Source organism: Hippopotamus amphibius, chromosome 5 (genome assembly GCF_030028045.1).
Source record: "Hippopotamus amphibius kiboko isolate mHipAmp2 chromosome 5, mHipAmp2.hap2, whole genome shotgun sequence".
NCBI lineage: Eukaryota > Metazoa > Chordata > Mammalia > Artiodactyla > Hippopotamidae > Hippopotamus > Hippopotamus amphibius.
Window position 1 is genome coordinate 18,042,162 of NC_080190.1, and position 11,103 is coordinate 18,053,264.

The 11,103-nt window shown below is 47.9% G+C and overlaps 1 protein-coding gene across 7 annotated transcripts in view; it reads right to left on the reverse strand.

The window, feature by feature from the left end:
- Positions 1-11,103, reverse strand: part of CASP7 (caspase 7) — a 30,729-nt gene extending 19,626 nt beyond the window's left edge. Inside the window, exons 1-4 of one of the 7 annotated variants that reach the window (XM_057737423.1) lie at positions 11,021-11,103; positions 10,021-10,064; positions 9,387-9,526; positions 2,580-2,689 (exon numbers count right to left, since the gene is read on the reverse strand). In XM_057737423.1, the coding sequence (XP_057593406.1) occupies positions 2,580-2,689 (110 nt within the window). In that variant the 5' untranslated portion in view covers positions 9,387-9,526; positions 10,021-10,064; positions 11,021-11,103. Of the gene's footprint in view, positions 1-2,579; positions 2,690-9,386; positions 9,527-10,020; positions 10,065-10,297; positions 10,417-10,885; positions 10,907-11,020 lie in introns of those variants that run through there. The other 6 variants (XM_057737421.1, XM_057737422.1, XM_057737425.1 and 3 more) reach the window with 6 other exon arrangements.

Below are 11,103 nucleotides of genomic sequence, written 5' to 3' on the forward strand. Positions count from 1 at the left end.
TGAGGAGCAGATGTGGACAGCAAATGTCAAGGCAAAGACAGGAGTCAAGGGTGACTTCTAGGATTCTGGCTTGGGTGACTGATGAAGGATGGTGCCAACAAATGAGGTGCAGAATAGAGAAGGGGAGTAGTTTAGGAGGAGAAAGGACCAGTTTTCAAAAGATAAATAAATAAATAAATAAATAGCATATAGCTTAAAAGCATCTTACCAAAAAAAGGATACTGACAAATGTTTATTAACGCTATTTTAATTATCTTATCTTTACTGGAGCATTTTGGGTTAAAGAAGTTGGTTTTAAGCAAAAAAGGAACAGGTTTAATTAACAGTTGTTTGAGAAGTTTTGATAAAGTCTTTTTGGTATACTTCCCAGAAACTGAAAAAATAAATGTCTCTAAGGGCTGAATAACAATTCCTTTTGTAAGTCAGGTAATTTCCAGTTCTTTATTTTCAATACAACTGAAGAAGGACCTGAGTTGTCATTTTTGGCACAGAACTCAGAAGGAACTGAAAGAATTTAGTGACATTATTATAACAAAACTCCTGCCATCCTCTGTATTTATTCATTGTTTCTAAGTGCTTCTATCTCTAAAAATGAAAACTAGGAAAACACGGTGATGTTGAACTCTTCCTTATTCTAGCAATAAATATTATTTGTCCATTTATTCATAAACTAGTTTTTTAAATGCCCTCCCAGCCCCATTATAAATTGCAATTTCTATTTAATAATGTTGTTGATGCAAAATGATTCAACAGTACTAATGATTTATCAACATTTATTTGTCTGGATCAATTGTGAATAACAAACAGTAACTTAGTCTAGGAGAAATTTCTTTTAATACTCATGAAACCTGGAAAAATGTCTTCAAACTTATGCCTATGTACATATACATACATATATGTTACAGAGATGTACGATGAGGTGGTCAATAAAAGACTTTGAAGCAACTAAGTCTACGACATCAGAAGAAAATATTGTGGAGAGAAATAATGAAAAAAAGAGTTCAGGGAAAAAAGAAGCAACCCCAAAATTCTAGATGTTATAGGACAGCTAGTTCACGAACATTTTTAACGGGTAAAATTACTAAGGATTTAGACTCCACCTGATACACTTAAAGGAATGATTTTTAAATGTCAGAATTCACAACATACCCTTCGTTTTCATAATTTCTGGGAAGTACAACAAAAGGCTTTACTAAGACTTACGAAATGCCTATTGCGCGATTTCTGTTTCTCTTTCACTTAGAGGCAACCTGCTTAACCTGAATACTCAAAGAGATGGGAAAACTGAAACACTACTACACCCTTTGCAACTATTTTGAGGGGGTGTGTAGTTTTACACTATTTGGGGGGGTATGTGAGCTAAAACATGTGAAACCACTGCTCTAAAGGGTTTGCAATGGGGAGAGCTTTAGCCTGGACAGCTTGACATCATCGCTTGGGAAAGTTTCCAGGAATTGGACTTGCATTTTCCGGTCATCTCATCAGATCTCTTTGACCCTAAACGGCAACCAGTGCCAACGGAATTCGGATCCAGGATGCTGAGGTCTTCCCGCTTTGCTGAGTCTTGTCTGGGATGACATGACACAAGGCTCTCTGTCGGATGCTGCAGGGAGCCAGGATGCCCCTCACCATCAGCAATTCCCCTCCTGAGCACCGCTAGGGAACATTCCCTAACCTCAACCTTTATCCCCCTCACTGTCCCTCCGACGTGGGCCTCGGTTTAGGAGCTGCCAAGAAGCCTGATGCTTCTGATGCACAGACCGTTCCTGACTCATCAGGAAGCCCCACTCGCTGCCCCTCCATGACCAAGGCTAAGGGAGGGAGGGAAGGGGCTCCTCCACATCCCTGCAGCCCTGCTTTTAAATGGAAAGCACGACAGAGCTATTAAGTGACTAGCGCTGGTAGCGTCTGGGTTCTAATCTCAGCTCTACCACTTATGAACTGCCACCAGAAAGGCAGGCTACTAAACCTTTTAATGCCTCACTTCACCTACCCATTAAATGAGGGTAACAGTAGAACCATCTCCTGGGACAGTGAGGGCTGCATGCAACACTGAGCTGGCATACAAAAGCTTAATAAATGAAGCTGTTATTATTATTAATAAATGTAAAGTTTGGAACTTAAAAAGTGAACTCCAGAAAGGAAAAGGTAGGAAATCACCAGAGGGCCACCCTAAAACTTCTATCCCATGGCCCCCAGTTCTGCCTTTCAGCCAAGCCTGGTCCCAACAGGCAGCAGCAGCCCACACTTTGTCCCTAAGAAGGCTGGCTGCAAATCACCTCTGATGGGGACAGTCCCTCACTCCCGGGCAGCTGCCGCCCAGACACACACCTGCCAGGCAGGAGACCCCCAGATCTTGGCTCTCCCACACCTGGGCTTGCTCTGGAAACAGGGGAGTGCACAGTGGGACCCCAGTGCTGTCACACACAGCTGGCAGGATTCTGTGCAAATCTCCCCTGCATAGCACAGACCTCCTTCCCTGAAGGCCCCCTTCCGCACGTGTGGGTGGAGACAGCAGAGGCGTGGCAGGCTGAAATGGCCCAGGGTCCCTCTTTAACTCAGCAAGGAAAGAAATTTACCTGAAGAGTGATGGGACAAAAGAGGACCGGTCTGGCTTTGCATCAACTGTATCATTGCTTGCTGAATCCCCAGCCTCCTGCTCCACAACATGGCCTTGATCGTCTGCCATCTGGAAGGAAAGAAACCAAAGAGAAAATTGGTACCCAGTGGCATCACTGGCTTCATGATATTTTTAGATAACATTCATTCAGTGACATAGTTTTTAATTAAGCCTGGAGATGACCGGTACTGTGTATTTGGGCTCCAGGGCTGCTGCACCAACAATTCTCAACTGCTCGAGTGCCAGCTCTATCTCAGGCCTCATTCCTGGATACACAGCGGCAAAGAAAGCAAAGTCCTTGCCCCTCTGGGAGCTTCTAATCCACCATTCACGATTTTATTAAATGTTCACTGCACATGAGAAGCTGTGGAAGGCTCGTCAAAGTCTGTAACAACAAGAAACTCCCCCTAAATTCCTGACAGGTTACTAGATGCTCATCCTTTGCCCGGCATCTCTCTAGCCCAGTTAAAAAAACAGCAGTGATCTGGAGCATAAAGCTCTCATTCTGTTTTAGATGGTTTTACATGGTTCTACCAAAGTAGACTTCCATCAAATTATTTTCCTGCTCAAGAATCTTCACAATACCCCTACAATCTCAAAGTTCAAATCTTAAACTGAACTCCTTGGATTTTAAGGCTCTCCACCATCTAGTGCTGGAGGTGATGACAAACTATGGCCCACCACCTGGTTTTTTGTTTGTTTTTTCTTTGAGTTTCATTTGTTCTTCCTTTTTCTAATTTTATAAGGTTGAAGCAGAATTTACTGATTTGTGACCTTACTTCTTTCCTACATACAGGTGTTCAATGCTAAAAATTTCACTGTAAGTACTCACCACCTGTTTTTGTAAATAAGGTTGGAACACAGCCACATCCATTCATTTACATACCGTCTGTGGCCACTTTCCCACCACAACCAGAGTTGAGTAATTGTGACAGAGATCATGTGGCCTGAAAAGCCTACAATATTTACTACCTGGCCCTTTACAAAAAGGGTTTGCTGACCCCTGATGTAGGATAAATACTAGCCAATACCATCCCCTACTCACCTACCACTTCCCTTACTTTAAGTAAAAATAATAAGAAACTCACATTGATTATTTGCTGTGCTAATTGTTCTGTTAGCATGATCTTATTTAACACTCCCCACCCCAATGCTGTTAGATCAGCCCTGTGATCCCTGCCTTTTGACAGATGAGGAAGCTGCAGTTAGAAAAGGTTAGTAACTAGCCCCAGGCTAAGTAGCTAGTAAACCATACTCGGCTCTGAAGCCAGCAACAAGCACTCAGAACCCACCTCTCACCACCACACCATTCAGCCTCCCAGCCTCCTAGCTTCCTTGGGCCCACTATGTTCATTTCAGGCTCCATCGGGGCCCATGGCTCTCTTTCTGGAAGTCACCACCCAAACGTTTGCTGGACATGCCGTCTTTGCCCACCTGGCTAGTTCTCAATCTTCAGAATTCACTTTGGTGGCACCTTTGCAGGAGGTCCTCCTGGATTACATCCACCTACCAGCTCCTTCCCTTCCCCACCCCTGCCCCTTTACAACCCTGGTATTTTTCTTGTTTATTTGCACTCTACTTATTACTTGGTTCAAACATGACAATGTAAGTTCCTCACAGCAGAGGCACCTGGCACACAGTAGGTATTTGCTAGATAAATATTAATTGAATGGAAAGCTGGAAGAAACAAACGCCCTGACAGAAGAGAATTAACTAAAAGTGACACAGCTGGTCAGAAGCAGAGCCTGTGCTAGAGTCATTTCTCCTAAGCCAAATCCTGTGTCCTTTCCCGTAAAGGGTGTGGCCTTTAGTAACAAAGGGAAACCTCTCCAGACTCTCATTCCTGCCACTGTCAATCTCTGAGTGATGGATCACACAGCGGGCCACAGCTGGCAGCTGCAGATGTGTGTTCCTGGGAGGCTCACCCAGGCTCACACAGCTGGAAAACAAAAAGGCATCCATCTGACAGAACACACGATGCCCTGGAACACAAGCCAGGACTCTCGGAGGTAGGTAGAAGAAATCCAACTGGGGGGTGGTAACCAAGATGGGAAAGCACTGACCTTGTGGCCTTGAGCCCCGAGTGGCATTATCATGTCACCTTGCAGCTTATTTAGGGGTCAGCTGGGCAGTGAGAAGTGAGAGGGAGGGTGAGTCCCATGACCTGACCTCTACAAAGACAATGAGAAGTCTTATGGCCACCCTGTTCCTCAACACATCGTGAAATCCCATCACAGCCACCAACCTGTTTCTGGTTGTGAGGCAGTAAGATTTTTCAGATTAGGACCCAAAATGTTTCTCGAAAACAGAGATAACCCATCCCCAGAAGAGATGAGTGTAGGTCCAGGCATGCATAAAATCATTTTTATTTCATCTCCTTTATACAGACTTAGTTACTTCTCAACGTGGATTGTTATTAGCAAACCACAGAAATATTTTCCAAATTAACAAGTTACTGGTATATGAAATCCACCAGAAAAAGACACTAAAATTCAACATGTGGTGTTGAAGCCTTGAGTCTTTTGTAAGACTAATCTTAAAGACTGCTTCTAGGATGTATGAGGATATAACGATGTGACCATTACATACAGACATAGTTTCCTGGAAGTCCAAAGCACCAGGTGTGTGCTGGTCCTGCCTTATTGATAAACAGCACCTATGTCGACGGACAACAGTGATCAGTGCCATGAGGATGAACAACTTGTGGCCACAGCAGGGGACCTGATCGAGCCCCAGAGGAATTAGGGAGGGTTCTCAGGGGAGGAAATGTTTGACCTGAGGTCTGAGAAGGGGAAGCAGAGAGGGTGGAAGTGAGGGAGGCACAGGGAACTGCATGCCCATTAAACAGCTGACATGCTCCACTGACGGAGGGGCACAGCCTAAACCCCTCATCCCTCACAGACTCTTGGAGGGGGCGTTGGACTTAGCCACAGGCTGATTTCTACGGCTTGGATGCGAGAATCTCCAGAACTTTCTCTGCAAACACAAGGCCAGAAGGGTCTTCTGTTGGAAACCTACAGCATCTCTCTGGGTTGGTGCTGCATACTGTCTAAGGGGGCTGCAAGATCCCGTTCTAACAACTTGCCAGATTGTGCGTCTAAAACGAGGCAGTGTGCTGGGGCTTTACTCTTGAATCTGTAAGGCTAAACATTCAGTGACTTTCTTATTCCTACGAGACTGGGCTGAATTTCTAGGTGAAATCAAGTTCGCCCAGAACGAGAGTGCTGACCGAGGGAGGTGCCTGATCTTGGTCACATCATTTCAATCAAGCCAAGACTTGGTGCTGACCTTTTATTTCTGCTTATCGTCACAGCCCAAGACAGTCCAGGCCTATCTCAGTCTGCTGTGCTTGGAGAGAGCATCCCTGGTGTTATTTTCCTGTATTTGTCCCCTCTGTAATGCTCAGGCTGCAAAGAGCAGTCGGCTATTCAAGGGAATATTGCTTATTCAATTGTTTTGATTGTTAAACACATCTATCTTCTCTTTAAATAAATTAGTATATGATACACAAGAAGCGTTAACAGTGCCAGGCATTCTCTGCAAGCACTCTGTTAATTATTATTACTCTTACTATTATTCACTAGGATTCTTATTTGTAGGTAATCTTAATCATCCGTTATCCTAATCAATCTTTTTTAGTTCCAGTTGTAGAAAAGTGCCAGGTACGTGGTAGGCACTCAACATTTCTTTATAAATGTCACAACTGAAATGTACTTAAAACTTTTAAATCCTTCAGGGCCCTGAATAAATTGTTGTTACGGGACAGACAATGGAACCAAAGGGACCTAGGAGGGCAGTTCAGAGTCCAGCTATGGTGGTAAAAAAAAAAAAAAAAAGACACCCCACATCCAGAGACAAAGGAGAAGCTGCAATGAGACTGCAGGAGGGGCGCAATCGCGTTAAAATCAAATCCCATAAATGCTGGGTGGGTGACTCACAAACTGGAGAACAGTTATACCGCTGAAGTCCACCCACTAAAGTGAGGGTTCTGAGCCCCACGTCAGGCTTCCCAATCTGGGAATCCAGCAACGGGAGGAGGAATCCCCAGAGAATCAGACTCTCAAAGCCAGCAGGATTTGATTGCAGGACCTCCACAGGACTCGGGGAAACAGAGACTCCACTCTTGGAGGGCACACAAAAAAGTGTGCTCACCGGGACCCAGGGGGAAGGAACAGTGACCCCATAGGAGACTGAACCAGACCTGCCTTCTGGTGTTGGAGTGTTGCCTGCAGAGGTGGGGGACAGCTGTGGCTTGCTGAGGAGACAGGGGCACTGGTGGCAGGGGTTCTGGGAAGTGCTCATTGGTGTGAGCCCTCCCAGAGTCTGCCATTAGCCCCACCAAAGAGCCTGTAAGCTCCAGTGCTGGGTAGCCTCAGGCCAAACAACCAACAGGGTGGGAACACAGCCCCACCCATTGGCAGACAAGCAGATTAAAGTTTTACTGAGCTCCGCCCACCCAGCCCTTCCCACCATCAGTCCCTCGCATCAGGGAGCACACAGGAGCCTCCTAGATAGCTTCCTCCTCAAAAGGGCAGAGAGCAGAATCAAGCAGTATCAGCAGTATTTCATCTTGTGGAACTGAAAACCACAGCCACAGAAGATAAGAGAAAATGAAAAAGCAGAGGACTTTGTACCAGATGAAGGGACAGGATAAAGCCCCAGAAAAACAACTAAATGAAGAGGAGATAGGCACCCTTCCAGAAAAAGAATTCAGAATAATGATGGTGAAGATGATCCAGGACTTTGAAAAAAGACTGGAGGCAAAGATCGAAAAGTTTACCAAAGACCTAGAAGAATTAAAGAGCAAACAAACAGAGATATGCAACACAATAACTGAAATGAAAAATACACTAGAAGGAACCAATAGCAGATTAACTGAGGCAGAAGGGTGAATAAGTGACCTGGAAGACAGAATGGTGATAACCACTGATGTGGAAAAGAATAAAGAAAAAAGAATGAAAAGAACTGAAGACAGCCTAAGAGACTTCTGGGACAATGTTAAATGCACCAACATTCACATTATAGGGGTCCGCGATGGAGAAGAGAGAGAGGAAGGACCTGAGAAAATACTGGAAGAGATTATAGTTGAAAACTTCCCTAACATGGGAAAGGAAACAGCTACCCAAGTCCAGGAAGCACAGAGAGTCCCAGGCAGGATAAACCCAAGGAGAAACATGCCAAGACATATAGTAGTCAAACTGACAAACATTAAAGACAGAGAAAAGTTATTAAAAGCAACAAGGGAAAAATGACAAATAACATACAAGGGAACTCCTATAAGGTTAACAGCTGATTTCTCAGCAGAAACTCTGCAAGCCAGAAGGGAGTGGCACGATATATTTAAAGTGATGCAAGGGAAGAACCTACAACCAAGAATACTCTACCCAGCAAGGATCTCATTCAGATTCGAGGGAGAAATCAAAAGCTTTACAGACAAGCAACAGCTAAGAGAATTCAGCACCACCAAACCAGCCCTACAACAAATGCTAAAGGAACTTCTCTAAGCGGGAAACATAAGAAGAGAAAAGGACCTACAAAAACAAAAACAAAACAATTAAGAAAATGGTAATAGGAACATACATCTCGATAATGTAAATGGACTAAATGCAGCAACCAAAAGACAAAGACTGGCTGAATAGTTACAAAAACAAGGCCCATATGTATGCTGTCTACAAGAGACCCACTTCAGACCTAGGCACACATACAGACTGAAAGTGAGGGGATGGAAAAAGATATTCCATGCAAATGAAAACCAAAAGAAAGCTGGAGTAGCAATACTCATATCAGATAAAATAGACTTTAAAATAAAAAATGTTACAAGAGACAAGAAAGGACACTACATAAAGATCAAGGGATCCATCCAAGAAGAGGAGATAACAATTATAAATATATATGCACCCAATATAGGAGCACCTCAATACATAAGGCAAATGCTAACAACTATGAAAGAGGAAATGCAAGGCAGAAATAGAGACACAGGTGTAGAGAACAAACACATGGACACCAAGTGGGGATAGCGGGGAGGGTTGGGGTGGGGAATGACTTGGGAGATTGGGACACCAAATTGTACAGTCTAAATATATGCTGTTTATTGTCTGTTAACTGTATCTCAATAAAAGCTCTTAAAAAAAAAAAAGAGTCCAGTTATGGTGAACCGCAGACCAGGGGTTTAAGTCAGCCCCTCCACCTATTAGCCATGGGACCTTGAACAAAGTACTCCACCTCTCCAAGCCTCAGTTTTCTTATCTGTGAAATGGGAAAATGGTGATGCCTACGTTACACGTGGCTGTGAGGATGAATGGAATGATGCATGTAAAATGCTAAGCATGGTGTCCAAATGTTCAATAAATATTACCTATTATCACCACTATCTGCACAACTCGGGACTAAGACAACATTCAACTGTCAACCCTCACCAGTATTTTGAAATCACATTAATGTTTTAAACAGCTTTTGTGGAGATCGAAAATTAGCTCCTCTAGTGATGATTTATATACACCCTTAATAGGCGACTGGTACAGATCTGGTAGGAAATCTGTTCCCAGCTACTGTCTGAATTTCATTGCTGCTGCTTCCCCTGAAAATACAACTTGTGCTCCACTCTTGCCCCAGTGAAGACAAGCTCCCTAAGAGGCTCAAAGAGAAGTCCAGAGGACCTCCACCATTCACCTCCAGCATCTGGATGAGGACGGGGCTCTGAGGGGCACTGAGGTACTCTACTGTCACCTGATGCTCACAGCAGTGCTAGGAGGCTTGGAGCCCTTACCTTGTATTGCAGAAGAAACTTCGGTTTCCTCAGACCAGGTTAAGTAATCTGCCCAAAGCCACACAGCTAACAGGAGGCAGAAGTGAATTATGAACCTAGGTGGTGGCTGGCTATCCGGAGTGAAGGTCAGGCTATAGACCCTAAAGGAGGAAGTAGCCTGTAAGTAAACTAAGGTTAGGGCCACGTCCTTGGCCAGCCCAGGAGTTCAAGGGAAAAGGCTTGGGAATGACTCAGAATCACCCACAAATACTTTTATTGCCCCATAAAAGGCAAAGTTGAACACAGCGGTGAAAGGCTGCAGCCTGAGAGTCCTGCCTTTTCCCACTTTCTCAAGGAATCTTCAAGAGCCGTGCACAAGGGTACCCCAACAACGACGACAGCCGCTCACACGTAGCGTGCTCAGCCCTGGCAGAGCCACTGCTATGCACCGCAATGAGCTCATTCCATCCTCGCAGCAGCCAGCAGCCCGGACCCACCACTATCCCCATTTCACAGACAGGCACACAGAGGGCCAAGGCCCCACAGCTGACAGGCAAGGACGCCGGGCCTGGAACCCTGGGGCGTCGACACGGGAGCCCCCGCTGTTAGCCATGCGAGAGAACGAACCCCTCCCGCCCCCCTAAATTCCCCTCACCTTCCCCAAATCCCGAATGGTACCGGGTGTCCCAAGTCCGGGTGCTAAAAGGGAAGGGAGGCCAAGCTGAGCAAAGCGGGCGATGCTGGGGGTAGGGAGAGCCTCTGTCCTCCTCCCAACCCCCCCACCCCCCCCACCCCCACCCCGGCCGAGCTGAACACCGGCCGCCGGGGCCGCTGTGCTGGAAGGGACCGGGCCGCCAAGGACGGCGCTCGGTGGGAAGGGAGGAAAGAGCGGGAAGGCGCGGCGGCCGGCGGGAGGCGGGGGCCGACGTTACCCTTCCCACGGCGCTCCAGCGGCACGAGGGGCCGGCCGTCTCCGAGCCGCCGCCGAGAGGGTCTGCGGCCGCTCAAATGAAAGCGAAAGTTAAAAGCCCCAAAGCGGCCCCGGGAGGAGTGGCCCGGGACTGGAGGCCGGCCGGGCGGGCGGGGCTGCGCGCCGCCTCCGGCTCCGGACCCCGTGCTCCGCAGAGCGGGCCGCGCGCAGGGCCACCGCGCGTCCGCGCGCCCCGTCGGGGAGAGCGCGCCCAGCCCCGCGGGCCCGGGGCCGCGCGCCGTCGTGGGAGGCCGCCCTCGGCAAGGCTGGCGGCGCGCGGCGGAGCGAGCGCCGGGCAAAGGTGGCGGAGCTCCGAGGGATCCCCGCGCCGCCGCGCGCGCAGCCCCCCCGGGGGAACGTGCTGCAGACTCGGCCGCGCTCCGGGTGAGCCGGAGAGCGCGCTCCGCAAACCCGCCGCCCGCAGCGTCCCCAGCCCGGCGAGCTGAAGAGCGCGCCCCCCCCGCGACCACCCCGACTTCCCGGCGCTGGATGATGGGACGCTCGCCGGAGTCCCCCCTGCGGCGCCCCCGCCGCTGCCCCGGGTGTGCACCTGGACTTGGGCCTCCGCACCGGCTCCGGGACCCAGTTCCCAAGGCCCGAAGGCTCCTCCCCAGCCAGACCCCGACCCCAGTGTGTGCGGGTCGCGCCCCACGCGGGGCCGGGCGCCCGCATCTGCGTGAGTTACCGTCTCCCAGGGGCCCGCGGTGGGACCTCCGTGGTCTCCCGCCGCCCAGAACTTTGCTCCCAGTCCCCGGCGCGCCTTTCTCC